The sequence below is a fragment of the Macaca thibetana genome, chromosome 3 (assembly GCF_024542745.1).
Source record: "Macaca thibetana thibetana isolate TM-01 chromosome 3, ASM2454274v1, whole genome shotgun sequence".
NCBI classification, from domain to species: Eukaryota; Metazoa; Chordata; class Mammalia; order Primates; family Cercopithecidae; genus Macaca; species Macaca thibetana.
The window spans coordinates 106683201-106699631 of NC_065580.1; the positions used below are offsets into that span (position 1 = coordinate 106683201).

At 38.6% G+C, this 16431-nt stretch overlaps 2 protein-coding genes across 6 annotated transcripts in view; one reads left to right on the plus strand and one right to left on the minus strand.

Moving 5' to 3' along the window:
- ANLN (anillin, actin binding protein) overlaps window positions 1-16431 on the plus strand; it is a 141597-nt gene that overhangs the window by 19633 nt on the left and 105533 nt on the right. The gene's annotated exons all lie outside the window — the stretch shown is intronic.
- The window catches only part of MATCAP2 (microtubule associated tyrosine carboxypeptidase 2), a 66419-nt gene that overhangs the window by 9436 nt on the left and 40552 nt on the right, over window positions 1-16431 (minus strand). For 2 of the 5 annotated variants that reach the window (XM_050785505.1, XM_050785504.1), the window contains one exon: window positions 678-821. The exons of the other annotated variants lie outside the window; for them this stretch is intronic. In XM_050785505.1, the coding sequence (XP_050641462.1) occupies window positions 678-821 (144 nt within the window). The remainder of the gene's footprint in view (window positions 1-677; window positions 822-16431) is intronic. 5 annotated transcript variants of the gene reach the window in all.

Below are 16431 nucleotides of genomic sequence, written 5' to 3' on the forward strand. Positions count from 1 at the left end.
TGATGCAGACGAAGATACAGGTGCCAGAATCCAGCTCATTGCCAGTGCCAAGGCTTTGAGACTGACCACTAAGAAGACTAATAAGAGAGGCTTCTGGGGCAAAGCTCTTCATTAGCAATTTTCATAAAGTAATTCATCTAATCCCACAAGTTATACAGAAATGGCAGTAAGAAGAAAAACAAAAAGACACTGAACACATCAAAACAATTCAATGCAACAGGAACTTAAGACTTACAGTATTTAGTAAGAAATCTGGGGGACTAATTTAATGAGTAACATAGGGTTGGGAAAACAAAATCTACAGAAAAGAATGACGACTAGGCTGGGCGCAGTGGCTCACGCCTGTAATCCCAGCACTCTGGGAGGCCGAGGCAGGCGGATGACCTGAGGTCAGGAGTTCAAGACCAGCCTGGCCAACATGGCAAAAACCCTCTCTACTAAAAATACAAAAATTAGCTGGGTGTGGTGGCTGGTGCCTGTAATCCCAGCTACGAGGGAGGCTGAGGCAGGAGAATCACTTGCACCCGGGAGGCGGAAGTTGCGGTGAGCCAAGATTCACCACTGCACTCCAGTCTGGGCGACAGAGAGAGACTCCATCTCAAAAAATAAAATAATAAAATAAAATAAACTATGACTGTCACTGACAGTAACTCCTCATGTTTACTCGCGATTCATACCTCCCCTAGGCAGCCTTCCTTCATCATGTACTTCCTAACGTGACTCCAGATTCGAGTTTTAGAGAGCAAGCTACCACCAGTGGCTTGTTCGAATTTTTCATAACTTCCGTATTTTTGTAAAGTCAGTTCCATAATATTGATAGACTGTAAAAGAAAGAGATAATGAAAGTAAACAGCCTTATATTACTTTGAGATGTCCTAAGCTAGCTATGTTGTTTATTGTGACCTATTCTAGGTTTATTGATTTCCAAATTAAACTGCAACTGCAGTGCCAAACTTTTGTAACCCTAAACAACTTCCACTCATTTTCACAAATTTGTACAAACGCCTGTACACCTTAGCAATATGAACTCTTCCCCTGTGTTCGTTTCTCCTTAACATGCTGACGGAGGGCTCAAGGACTGCGTATTTCAAGTGCTAACATCTGATAGGCCGAGAAGCTGGGGAGAGGGACTCCTGGCTTCTCTGAGATAATTTGGTGGTTTGGCAGGAGAACTCAGAGTGGAAGGTATGTCTTCACACAAGTCAATAGATTACCATTGCCCTTTGAAGGAAAAAAAATTTCAAAATTTTAAGAACACACATAAGAATCAGTCTGACCCTAAAAACTATTGAAATAAAAATTTAAAAAAAATTTTTTAAAAAGAAATCAGCCAGGCACGGCAGCTCATGCCTTTAATCCCAGCACTTTGGGAGGCTGAGGCAGGCGAATCACTTGAGGCCAGGAATCTGAGACCAGCCTGGTCCACGTGGTGAAACCCTGTCTTTACTAAAAATAGAAAAAATTAGCCAGACATGGTGGCACAAGCTTGTAATCCCAGCTACTTCGGAGGATGAAGCAGAAGAATCCTTGCACAACCTAGGAAGCGGAGGTGGTGGTGAGCTGAGATCGTGCCATTACACTCCAGCCTAGGCAACAAGAGCGAAACTCCATCTCAAAAAAAAAAAAAAAAAAATTCAATCAGTCTTCCGCAACAATCTGTCTATTCTCCTGGGTTACTCTTTGGCAGAAAACAAATTCTCAACATTAATAAAAATACTTTTATCTTTCAGTCAGGGCAGAATATTATCTACTTTTCATTCTTCATAAATTTTTGCAGCAAAGGAATAAGAAAGTTGAGATATTTTGGCTGGGCGCAGTGGCTCAAGCCTGTAATCCCAGCACTTTGGGAGGCTGAGACGGGTGGATCACGAGGTCAGGAGATCGAGACCATCCTGGCTAACACGGTGAAACCCCATCTCTACTAAAAAAACACAAAAACTAGCCGGGCGAGGTGGCGGGTGCCTGTAGTCCCAGCTACTCGGGAGGCTGAGGCAGGAGAATGGCGTAAACCCGGGAGGCGGAGCTTGCAGTGAGCTGAGATCCGGCCACTGCACTCCAGCCTGGGCAACAGAGCGAGACTCCGTCTCAAAAAAAAAAAAAAAAAAAAAAAGAAAGTTGAGATATTTTTTCACAAATGCACAAATTAACACACAGGAAGAATGGAGAACTAAAAATAACTGCTAAGGAATCACAAATTATCAGTATCTATGGCAAAGTCATAGAAAGGAAAACCTAAGGAAAAGGAAAATTGCTTTTCAAAGGCCTTTTGGGAAAAAAAGCTAGCAAATTCAACTCTATCTTACATGAACTGTGTAAGAACCTAGGGAATTCATATACATGTCATATAAAGTCTATAGTTTCTGAACTGTTACACTAGTAAAGAAATTACACGTACAAGCTCTGGAGTTGATGCCATGGCTCTGTCCTCTTCTGGCTATGTATCATGAGCAAGTCACTAAACTTGTTTATTATTATTATTATTGTTGTTATTATTAGACTAGCCCAGTATAGTAGTGAGAAAAGGGAAAAGAGTAGAACAAGGAGTTTGATCTGCAACTGACATGAACAATCGATTGAGATAACTCACTACCTTCTGACTGGCCTCAGCCTCCTCATTTGTAAATGAGGATAACAATAATAACATCTACTTCATGGTTTTATTGAGAAAATTTAGTTAACCTTTGTAAAGCATGGTGTCTGTGGCACAGTAAGCAGTCAATACATATTAACTATTATATCATCATTGGTATGTTATCACTGAGGACTAAACTCTGATCTTTGTTTTCCTCTCTTGCCCAAATTCCTATCTAAAGGGCCTGCAGGCTCATGCCCTTTAAACTATAAAATCTCATCAGATAGGTCTTATTCAACCCTATATAGTGTGGCTTACTTTCCAACCTGACTCTGGCATAACATCACATGACTGATAAAGAAGGAAATAAAAATATCTTACCCCAAAATATGTTTCTTTGCCATATTTTGAAATGGCCCTGCAAAGCTCTTTTGTGGGGGTAAAATCTGCATCTGTTGAATCTCTACAACATAACTAGATCTTTCCCTTTCCAGACCCTCCCAGTCCTGAAGAGATTGAGAATCTAGCACCTTTTTAATGTATTTATTTATTTTTATTTCTTTGGATACAGTATCTTGCTCTGTCACCTAGGCTGGAGCACAGTGGTGCGATCATGGCTCACTGTAGCCTCAACCTCCTGACTTCAAGGGATCGTCCCATCTCAGTTTCCTGAGTAGCTGGGACAACAGACATACACCACTGTGTTGGCTAATTTTTACGATTTTTTGTGGAGAGTCTTGCTATGTTACCCAGGCTGGTCAATTCCTGGCCTCAAATGATCCTCCTAAAATGCTGGGATTACAGGTATGAGTCACCATGCCCAGTCTCTTTAGCACCTTTTATTTTTAATTAAAAAAAAATAGAGACAAGGTCTCACTATGTTGCCCAGGCTAGCCTTGAACTCAAGGTCAAGTGATCCTCCCATCTCAGCCTCCCAAAATGCTAGGATTATATGTTTTAAAGGTTTGAATAAGAAACACTTGTCATCTATTGTCTCTAAGAGTGGCTACCTATGAGACTTCATCTACATAATAAGAACCTTGGTCTCTAGACTCCCTTAACCTAAACCAAACACTCCTTTCTATTGATTCAAGGTTTTCAGATAACTTAACTCTTTCAATCAACTGCCAATCAGAAAATCTTTGAATCCACCTATAGCCTGTAAGCCCCCTCTTTGAGTTGTCCTATCTTTTTAGACCAAACCAATGCATTCCTCACATGTATTGATTGAGACGTAAGATGTTTCCCTAAAATGTATAAAACCAAGCTGTAACCACCATAGACACATGTTCTCAGGACCTCTTGAGACTGTCTCAGGCCATGGTCCTTCATATTTGTCTTAGAATAAACCTTTTTTTTTTTTAAGTATTTTTACAGAGTTTGTCAACACTGTTCTCTATAAATACCACCACTGTAGATAACATGCCTGACACAAAAATTACCAAAAAAAGCTCACATACTACAAGTCATAATTCAACATATATATCACTAATTGAAAAATATACATTACTAATAAACTAGGCATGTATCATTAACTTATCACAATAAGAAATGGCTTCAATAGGCTTTGCCTGGCTTCTGGTCCCAAAACTGTTACTGAAAGCCTTGCTATTCAAAGTATAGTCTGAAGGCCAGTAGCACTGGCATAGCATGGGAACTGGTGCCAAATGCAGAATTTTGGCCCCTTACCACCTTCATGCCTATTCAGAATCTGCATTTTAACAAAATCCCCAGGTGATTCAAGTGCATGTAAAATGTGAGAGGAATTTCACAGAAGAGCAAATACAAGTGCTCCAGAAACTGATTAATTTGTATGACAACTAGGACAATTAAAGGCACAAATTAGCATATAATTAAAAACCCATTTTAGCAGATTAGCAAAGATACTTTGCATACACCAACCTAATAGTCACCAGTAATCCATGTATCAAAGAGTGAGAAGAATGTGAGAAATGTGGCCTGAAGAATTGCAGAAGAGAAGTGGTACCTTATATTAATATATTGAACTGTGAAGACTTAAAAATGGTTAAAAATTATTAATCTCTAAGAAGTATTAGTATTATGATTTCTGCTTATAGTTTTTTTTTTTCCCCCTTGAAACGGAGTCTCGCTCTGTCACCAGGCTGAGGTGCAGTGGTGCAATCTCGGCTCGCTGCAGCCTCCACCTTCCAGGTGTTGTCCAGACTGTTCTCAAACTCCTGAGTGATTATCCTGTCTCGGCCTCCTGAGTAGCTGGGATTATAGGCATCTGCCATCATGCCCGGCTAATTTTTGTATTTTTTAATAGAGACGAGGTTTCACCACCTTAGCCAGGCTGGTCTTGAACTCCTGGCCTCAAGTGATCCACCCGCCTCAACCTCCTAAAGTTAGTGCTGGGATTATAGGCATAAGCCACTGCGCCTGGCCTGCTTATAGGTCTTTTAAAGCATGTACTTAATTTCAGATAAAATTATAATAGCTTTTCTAAGGCAAATGCTTACTCGGTAGGAAAATGTGGTTATCTGGTTATTTCTTGTAGCAAATATAAAAGTCTAGAGAATTATGAAAAACTTAAACACAGGTGTTCCTTGTTATCACAGATCATAGAATGAGTGACTAAATCAAAGAATGAATAAAAGCAGTGGGATTTTTGCTTGCTGAAAGAGAATGCAATTCTTCTATCACAATGATACATAATAGCACATCACCTCCTTTGTTTCATCTTGACTTGCATGGCACCATCATGGTGTCAGCACTTAATGGGAGCTACATCAATGTTCCTAAAAGGCAATCTTAATATTCAGCTTTAAATATTACATTATATTCAATCACTCTTCTCTGAATGCCTAGCCTTTCATTATCTTTATTGATTCTTTTCTTCATCAGTTTTTCAACTGGTCCAACACAGACAGACTTGTCAGTGATCTGCAGCATCCTTCACTGATCTTAAGAAGTAACTTCCCCCATCTGCATTATAATATCCCACAGCACAGAGATAGCGACAGTAGCTGAATTGGTGGAAATAAGTTCAAGCTTGAAGAAAGAAAGGACGTTGAATAGCAATGAGTCAATCACTTCATCAGTGAGTATTTTTGTATTACAATGATTTCTGCTTCTTTATACAACTTCTTAACTGCAGGCCACAGATATTTTGAGTCTAATCCCAATTTTGGAAAAAGGAAACAGTAGCTTTAAAAGGCACAGGGAAGCTTGGAGGAATATACTGAAAGGCTGAAGTTCATGTCTGGGAATCAGATGATCGATGGGTTGCACTGATGTTTGTTATTTGTATTTTTCAGAAGTTTTAAAATTCCTCACAATATGTAATATATTTGTGCTATGATCAGAAGTAAAAATTTATTTTATTTTAAAAGGGAGAAAAAAGGTAGTTTATCCACTTCCCCTAGAGTTCAGAGAATCCATGTTTACACCACTTGAAGAATCAAGTGTTCGCACACCTCCACATGGGTAATACTTTTAGAGGCAATAAATTTCAAATAATTCCATTATATCATCACTTATGTTAATCAGAAAACTACATCTCCCAATATAACTCCAAAGCAAAAGAATGGGTAAAAAGAAAAAAGAGATTTGATACATTGTATTCTGGGATATATGGTTTCCTTACTTGAAGTCCTATAGCCAAAGGTAGACTCCTGATTGTAATACATCATGGGAAATGCAGGTTTTCATTTTCTGCATTGCTATAATCTGAATATTTATGCCCCACCCATATTCTTATTTTGAAATCCTAACCCCCAAGGTGAGGGTATTAGGAGGTAGGGCGTTTGGGAAGTGATGAGGTCATTAGGGTAGAACCTTCATGATTGTGATTAGTGCTGTTATAAAAGAGGCCCCAGGGCTCTTTTATTATAGTGGCTCATGCTTATAATCCCAGCACCTTGAGAGACCAAGGTGGGATGATCACCTGAGGCCAGGAGTTCAAGACAAGACCTATACAACATAGTGAGACTCTGCCTCTAAATAAAAGTGGCCCCAAAGAGCTAGCTAGCCCCTTCCACCATGTGAGGACACACAGCCTTCTAAGGTGCCTTCCATCAACTAGAAAGAGGGTTCTCATCAGATACCAGATCTGACGGTGCCTTGATTTTGGACTTCCCAGGCACCAGAACCATGAGAAATAAATTCTGACATTCATAAGCTACCCAGTTTATGGTATTCTGTTATAGCAGCCCAAATGAATTTTTTGGACTAAGACATGCATTTCCTGGAAAATGGTCTAGAATTTACCTTAGATTCCTTAAAACACTAGTTTTCAACTTTTGTTTTTAGCAGAACTTTTTTTCAGACAAAATCTTACAGAACTCCACCTTAAACTTTAATTGTCTGTTAGAAAATATTTCAGTGTTTGTGGAAGCACTAAAACATGCAATGTTTTGGTGGAGTATAGTTTGCAAAACACTATATAGGTCTTTTTTTTTTTTTTTTTTTCTAAGATGGAGTCTCATCCTGTTGTCCAGGCGGGAGCACAATGGCTTGATCTCAGCTCGCTGCAACCTCTGCCTCCCAGGTTCAAGCGATTCTCCTGCCTCAGCCTCCCAAGTAGCTGGGATTACAGGCACCTGTCACCATACCCAGCTAATTTTTGTATTTTTAGTAGAGATGGGGTTTCACCATGTTGGTCAGGCTGGTCTTAACTCTCTTTCACCCTTGTTCTTGTAGTCATACTAAAATACTGCAGAACACCATCACATGAAAGTTTAGCAGGTCCCTAAGCTCAGGAGCCTAGACCAGCAAGCTTGAGAAATCAACTCTCAGGAAGTCAAGACTCTGAAGACTCCAGTAGAGAGATGACTCCTTATGCCTGTCTTCAGACCAAAATTAAGCCTGGATCTGGTGCTTCTTAATCACGGATGACTAATTTTTTTGTTTTGGAAACAGAGACTCCCTCTGTCACCCAGGCTGGAGTGCAGTGGTGCAATCTTGGCTCACTGCAACTTTCGTCTCCCAGATTCAAGCAATTCTCCTGCTTCAGCCTCCTGAGTAGCTGAGACTACAGGAACACGCTGCCACGCCCGTCTAATTATTTTGTATTTTAGTAGAGACGGAGTTTCACTGTGTTGCCCAGGCTGTTCTCGAACTCCCGAGCTCAGGCAATCCGCCTGCCTCGATCTCCCAAAGTGTTAGAATTACAGGTGTGAGCCACTGTGCCCAGCCACGGATGAGTAATTTTTACAAAGATACATGAGCTTTGTGAAGAACTGTGATGTTCTAAGGAAATAGGAAGCGTTACCCTGAAAACTCAAATGAAGAACATACCTCTGAAAGAATATTAGGTTAAACCAGATGACACTGCCATCTTTGTAGGTCAAAATGATTAAATATGAATAATTTAAAATGGTCCAACCTAATACATTCTGCAGGAAACCAATAAAATTTTAGAAAGCAAAAGTTTCATCTTACAAATTAATAAAACCAATAATAATCTTCAAAAATTTTCTTAGAGGCCAGGCATGATAGCTCAAGCCTCCCAGCACTCTAGGAAGTCAAGGCAGGACGACCACTTGAGGCCAGGAGTTTGAGTTCAAGACCAGACTGGTCAATATAATGAGACCTTGTAGGAGAGGAGAGGAGAGGGGAGTGGAGGGGAGCGGAGAGGGGAGGGAGGAAGGGAGGGAAGGGAAACAGAGAGGGGAGGGGAGGGGAGGGAAAGGGAGAGGGGAGGGGAGAAGGAAAGGAAGGAAAGAAGGAAAGGAGAGAAGGAGAGAAGGAGAGAAGGAAGGAAGGGAGGGAGGGAGGGAAGGGAGGGAGGGAGGGAGGGAGGGGAGGGAAGGAGGGAAGGAAGGAAGGAAGGAAAAAGAAGGAAAGAAAGTAAAGAAGGAAGAGAGAAAGAGAGAAAGAGGGAGGGGGAGGGGAGAGAGAGAGAGCAAGCAAGCAAAGCAAAGCAAGAAATTAAAATGTTTAAAGAAATATAAAAAATTATCTTAGGAAAAGAGAAAAAAGGTCAAAATGAGAGAAGGTGAGACATGTGAAATGCATATGGCTAAATTAAGTCTGTTAATTATAAAAATGAATAAAAGAAAACTAAAATAAATGCTTCAGAGAAATATTCAAAATTAAGGCAACTTTTCTTAGAGATAAAAAGACCTGAGTAAAATTGATCAGATGGCCACTTCAGATCATTGGTTGCCTGGGGACAGGGTTCAGGGAAAGACAGTGACTGCAATATATACCTAAAATGAGTAAATTTTATTGTCTGTAAATAAATAAAACTATTTTGTTTAAAAATGCCATTATTTCTAGGTAAGTTAATAAGAAGAGAAGCACTCTGAGACACATCAGGATGTCTAGAATAACCTACACTGAAAAAGAAACACTCTCCTCTGAACAGCTCAGTAACTAGCCTCGTTCCCACAGGCTCTAGGCAAAAAGCTCCCCAGAGTAAATGACTAACAAAACTGTTGCTTTGAAATAAAAAAAGTCCAATAAGGAACAATCTAAATATTCAAGTTAATTACTATACATCTATTATATGAAATATATGCAAGCACTGAAATTGATGCTGACATAAAAAATGTTGACGGTTTTTCATGATATGAGAAAATGTTTATGATAAGTGAAAGTGCGTTGACCACAATTATGATCGTTAAGCATGGGAAAAGAAAAATACTCTCAAAAGTCAATAGTGGTTACCTGTGGGTGGTAGAATTATGGGATTCTTATTCTCCACACTTTTCTAAGTCTTTATACTGAATATAAACTACTTTTCTAACTCAAAAAACAAATGGTTAAGTGCCTTCTACTTTGGAATCTCCTGGCCTTTCTATTCACCATCTAATTACCTTTTCCCATTTGCCAGGTAGGCATTGATATCCGTTCTCTGGAGTGTTTCATTTAACAAAGAAACACATGGAATTGTTTTTAAATTTTAAAAATATCTTTAAAAAAAGACATTTTTCTATAATAGATTTTTAGGTAGGGACAACTGTTGGCAGGAAAACAGTTGGTATACCTTGCATTCTTGAAATTAACTCATGGAACACACAGCCACTTCTCTAAATAGCCCAGATTTGCCCATAGATATCAAATATATTGTTTCCTTCCAACTCTAAGAATAGCAATATAAGTAGAAGGCAATGTAACATCACAAATTTTCACAAATCAGTCTTAAAATTTCTAGAACCAGAACATCTTAATGTATACACACCTATCCCTATTGTCCAGGTCTCAGTCTCCTAGTTTGCATGAATCTGACTTTGGACCTTTCCTTTGCATACATCTTAAAATGTACTTGGCCAGCTCCTCCATTACCATGTTAGAAAATAGTATAATGGAATCTACTCTTGAGTTCCACAAGACACACTGTCAGGTAGGATAACACTTCTTGCTAACAATGATGTGAAACAAGCAACCAAATATATTTTTGCCTTTTTAAAAACATTGAAAAACCTCATTTTTACTAAATTATTATCTCTATTCACAAATCAATGATTTCTGAATCTTTCCCTCCTTAATAGAATAAGATATTTTTAAATTTAAAAAAAAATTTTCTTCACCAGAAGCATATAGTTGAAGAAGAGAATATTTTAAATAAAGCGTTGCATATCTTATAGGCATCAAAACAAATTGATTTTCAGAGACCTGGAATCTAGAGCAAAGAGGAAATAAATGCAAAATGAGTAATTGTTCCGTGTGAAGGAAATGGTCCTCTCTCTCTCCTCATCTCAATGTCACTTACAATGCCACACAAAATAGAGTAACAGCATTATTCACATTACAGATCTGTCATCTCAGGATCCTAAGGCACTTTTATTCTATTCTATTAAAATGAGAACAATGTAATCAAATTCTTTTCAACAAATGGGGCTGGGACAATTGGATATCCACATTTAAAAGAATGGAGTTGGACCTCTATCCCGTATCATATAAAAAAATTAACTCAAAATGGATCCAAGACCTTAATGTAACAGCTAAAGCAATAAAACTCTTAGAAGCAAGCATAGGCATACATCTTCATGACCCTGGATTAGGCAGTGGGCTCTTAGATATGACACCAAAAGCACAAACAACAAAAAGATAACCTGGACTTCATCAAAATTGTGCTTCAAAGGATATATAATAAAAATAAAAAGTGACCTGAAGAATGGGAGAAAACGTTTGCAAATTTCATATCTGATAGCTACAATATATAAAGAACTCCTGCAACTCAATAACAACAAATAACTGAAAAATTGGCAAAGGATCTGAAATAGGCAATTTTCCAAAGAAGATATGCAAATGGCCATTATTAACTAACATCAGGGAATTGCAAGTCAAAAGCACAATGAGATACCACTTCATTCCCACTGGGATGTCTATAGAAAAAAAAAGAGTTGATGAGAATGTGGAGAAACTGAAACGCTCACATGCTGCTGGTGAGAAAGTAAAATAGTATAATCACTCTGAAAAACAGTCTGGCAGTTCCTTAAAAGGTTAAACATAGAATAATTATATGTACTAACAATTCCACTACTAGATGTGGACCCAAGATAACTGAAAACATTTGTCCATAAAAAATGTGTACACAAATGTTCATAAAGCATTATTAACAGCCAAAAAGTAGAAACAACCCAAATGTCTATCAAATGATAAAAAAAATAGAATGTAGTATATCTATACATGGAATATTATTCAGCAATAAAAAGTGCTGATGCATGCTAGAACACAGCACGGATAAACTTTGAAAACATTATGGTAAGTGAAAGAAGCCAGTCATAAAGGACCACAAGGTATTGTATGATTCCATTTATATTGAATGTCCAGAACGGGCAAATCCAGAAAGTCAGAAAGTGGTTGCCTAGGGCTGAAAGGTTGGTGAGAAATGGGGAACGATTGCTAATGGGTACAGTGTTTTCTTTTTGAGGTGATGAAATGTTCTAGAATTAGTGGTTACAGCTGCACAACTCTAAATAAATTAAAAACCACTGAACTGTACTCTCTTTATTTTTATTTATTTTATTTTTTTGAGACAGAGTCTCACTCTGTTGCCCGGGCTGGAGTGCAGTGGCATGATCTCAGATTACTGCAACCTCTGCCTCCTCGGTTCAAGCGATTCTCCTGCCTCAGCCTCCTGAGTAGCTAGGATTATAGGTACCTGCCACCACACCCGACTAATTTTTATATTTTTAGTAGAGACAGGGTTTCACCATGTTGGTCAGGCTGGTCTCGAACTCCTGACCTCATGATCCACCTACCTCGGCCCCGCAAAGTGCTGGCATTACAGGCCTGAGCCACTGTGTCCAGTCTATTTTTATTGTTTATAATTGTTTTTAGTTTAGTTTTACATTGCAGGAGAACTGCATACTTTAAATGGGTGAACTGTATGACATGTGAATTGTATCTTAATAAAGCTATTTTTTTTAAAAGGGAAGAGTAATCAAATAGCATAATTTAACATTGAAATCACTAATCCAGAAAAAAAAAAATGTTCTCTATATAAAACTTTCAACACTGTCTTGGATAATAAAATTTCTGAAAAATCTCAATATTTTGTTTAATGACAAACTTTTGGTTTACTTGCTGATTTTGTTTACTGTTTAGCAATCTGGAAACCTGACCATCAGTTACGTGCTAAAAAACTATCTCCCTTCTCAACTGCAGTTTTCACTCAATGAAAAACTACATACAATGAGGACACCAATATGATGGGGGTAGGATGATGCTGTGGAAAGACTAGAAGTCAGAAGACCTGGTTTTACATTGGGGCCCCATCATTTGCTGACTGTGTGCTCTTAGATTTGTCATTGTACCTTTCTCAGATTTAGGTTTTTCACTGGCAAAAGGGAGATTAAAATCTCTGCCCTATTTACCTCACAAAGTTGTGAAGACAAAATGAGAGCATGGAGGGGCTGTGAATGTGCTTATTTCCCATATGACTGTAGAAAGTACTTAAATTTTAACAGAAGATCACTGGGTTTTAATTTCAGAAGATCACTGGGTTTTAATTTCAGAATTTAAGGTAATTGGTTTGCCCTCCAACTTTTTACTCAAGGTTATGTTTTTCCTGCCTTACTAGTTAATATACCATTCCAACTCTCCCTTCATTCCTCTCCTTTTCAGAAAATTCTAGAATCTAAAACCTTTCCCTCCCAAATACAGAATAATCCCTAGGATCTCAGACAGTCCTTTTCTTTAAGCCAGTGTTTTCCAAACTTTCTTGAGGGAAAGCAGTCAACAAGATATTGTTTTTTAAAGGTTTCAAGGTCTAATTAGTTTGGAAAATATTAAACAAAAGACTCTTCTAAGCTTTTATTATGATACTATGTGTGGTGAATGTTAGAGATGAATATCATATTCTATGTCTTCCAACATGTATGGCTTCCTTTGCTTAGGTGGTGTTCCTCAGAACAGTCCGAAAATGGTTACTTCAGATAAGCATGGGATATATATGTACACATATACATATTCTGGCTCTTCAAGCTTCTCAGAATGAAAAGCAAGATACTAAATGAGTTTTTCAATGCTGGTTATTACTTCCTGGTAGCAAATTAGGTATATAAAGATTTGTGATTACTCAATCAGATGATTAGGCCTCCATTTAAGGTATTGTAGCCACAGACTAATGGGACAGCAGTAGTCACACACTAAAATCCCTTCAGCTGTAAGCAGTAATCACTGTGTAAAGCTACTGATTATGAGACATCTGGAAGAGGTAAAAGAAGAGCATATTTACATTCCAATGTTTTATAAAACACTGTGCTGGCCAAACAAAACATATAAGCAGGCTGAACTTGACCCCTGGGTAACAAATTTGGATCCACTGTTTGTAAAGTATTTCACTAAATTTTTAACATACTAGCAAAAAGGACCATTCATTTATCGAGCTATTCCTCACCTTCTATGTGCCAATCACTGTCACTTTTATGCAGTTTTATATTTTAGAATCTAAGTCCCTGTTGTACTATTAGACTGGCAGAGATGACATATAAACAGATTCGATGTAGTAATACTTTGATGGAATTATAAATAAGGTATTGTGAGATAACTGAAAAAAGGGAAATAGAAGTAAGGGATTAGAGGAAATAGGGGATATTTCATGCAAACGGGGCTATTACTGTTATAAGCATATAGAAACTAAAGAAAGTGAAATAGAGCTTAGTTTGACAAGACTGCAGGGTTCCTGGGATGGACAGGCACTGGGAAACTTCTTTATTCAGTGCCAGGAACTGCACTCAATTCTGGGAATAGCTGAAATGAGAAAAACAAAGAAAAACACACTTCTCCAGACTCCGTCTCAAAAAAAAAAGAAAAAAAAAGAAAAACACACTTCTCTCAAGGAGGTTGGTCTATGGGTAAAGATAAACAAGAAAGTGAAGGATGGTAACAGTGGATAAATGCTGTGACAGATAGTTACGTTGAGATGCTATGGGTGAATACAGTTGACCTTGGTATAAGGCCTTGCAGGCCATGACAAAGATTTTGAACTTTATCCTAAATTATGAGGAGCCCTGAAGTTTTTTTGAAGAGGTGAGATGATCAAATTTGCATCTTAGAGAGACAATGATAGCAGTGTGGAGAGCAGGGGAGAGACAGAAGGGAACAAAAGTACTTTTACCAACAATCCAGTTTTCTGTAACGTGAACTGCAGACTAGGACCAGATTATAATGAAAAGAAACAAACCAAAATATTTCAAAATATTATATTTTACCTATGCAGAATCTAGAAAATAAATACATCTCAGACACTGACTCTACCTTCAGTGAATGACACAGCCAGGCAAAGAATTAAGTTGTCACCTGCAACTTATCTGGCCCTCCTTGCCTCCACACACCCACCCCGCACCTTACACTCCTCTTGTATTCTCGGCTGAATTTCTGTGTTATCAGGGCTGGGGGTATTCTGGATGTATAAAAGGGTGAGCGGGAAAATAAGAGGGTAACTGCTACTGGATAAGATATTTATACATGGCTTAATACCGCAGACTATTCTTTCACCACCTACAAGGGAAAAACCAGATATTCAACCTGTTTTGTTGAAAAGACTGTTAAGATAAGAACCTGAGAATGTACATGTTAATCAAGTTTTCAAAGGCAAATCAAAAAAGCCTTTCAATGAGTCATCAAGGTCAAACCTTCTTCCAAGGACATACAATCTGATTGGGGAGTTTCCATCTCTGATCCGTAAAAAAAATTGTTCTTGCTATTTAGGTTAAGAAATAACCCCAGTTCTCCGATCTAATACACAAGGCTACTATGGAACATACCAAACTCAAAATTTTAAAAAACTTATAACTTCAGTGTATCTGTGAAAGGTTTGTGATTTGCTAAACAGAATATCATGTCACCTAGGAAAAGGTATAATTTAAAGAAGGCTTACTTTTTCCTCCCCTTCATTGTTTTGACAACTTGAGGTCTACCAAGATAAAATAATATTTTAATACTAGTACAATTATAACTTAGCTTTAAAGAAATTTTACGGCCGGGCGCGGTGGCTCACGCCTGTAATCCCAGCACTTTGGGAGGCCGAGGCGGGCGGATCACAAGGTCAGGAGACCACGGTGAAACCCCGTCTCTACTAAAAATACAAAAAATTAGCCGGGCGTGGTTGTGGGCGCCTGTAGTCCCAGCTACTCGGGAGGCTGAGGCAGGAGAATGGCGTGAACCCGGGAGGCGGAGCTTGCAGTGAGCCGAGATCGCGCCACTGCACTCCAGCCTGGGCGACAGAGCGAGACTCCGTCTCAAAAAAAAAAAAAAAAAAAAAAAAAAAAAAATTTTACGTCAAGACATCCTATTAGTGAAGGCAATTTATTTCCAATTAAATTTTTTCTATCAAAAAAGAAAAATGAACATTTGACTTGTTTTAAAGCACAATAAGGTAATATTATATATGTACCTATTATGTATGTGTTTTAATATAACAATGAATTGCCTATTCCATTCACACTATAAATGCTAAAATCAAAAGACTGTTTTCAGAGGATCAGATGTAATCTTTGCCATACTAATCATTGATTCTAATAAAATGGAACCTATGTTAAATAGAGCTGGTGAATCAGAGGTAGCAAAATGGTAATCCAAGGGGAAAATGTGGCTCACAGAGAGGTCTTCATGGGCCTGGACGGAATGTGTTTCTTTCTTTTTTTTTCAGACAGAGTCTCACTCTGTCACCCAGGCTGTAGTGCAATGGCGTGATCTTGGCTCACTGCAACCTCCGCTTCCCGGGTTCAAGCAATTCTCTCAATCCTCATGTCAGCCTCCCAAGTAGCTGGGATTACAGGCATGCACCACCATGCCCAGCTAATTCTTGTATTTTTAGTAGAGACAGGGTTTCACTGTGCTGGCCAGGCTGGTCTCAAACTCCTGGCCTCAAGCAATCCACCTGCCTCGGCCTCCCAAAATGCTGGGATTATAGCCATGAGCCACCAAGCCTGACCTCAGCCTGTGTTTTAACTGACTTGGTATCAATGTTTACAAACTAGAAGACTTCATATAAAATTCAGGTTTCTACCTTCCCTTGAAAATCTCATAGATACTGGTTCCAAACTGTGGCTCAAACAAAATAACTGCTCTCTGATTTCCAATTTACTACTATACAGCCAGTTTCATTTACAATTTTTGCCCAGATCCTATAGGCATCTGAATTCGTGAATTCATATGCGATGACTATATAGTTTGCTAACCGAGGAAGATGAAAATCAGAACTTATTTCCTAACATAATGAAGTTGGTCCACATAGATATTTACTTTTAAAATCTGAACTCTGGCTGGGTGTGGTAGCTCACACCTGTAATCCCAGCATTTGGGAGGCCAAGGTGGGCGGATCACCTGAGGGCAGGGGTTCAAGACCAGTCTGGCAAACATGGTGAAACCCTGTCTCTACTAAAAGTACAAAAACTAGCTGGGCATGGTAGCGTGTGCCTATAGTCTCAGCTACTCGGGAG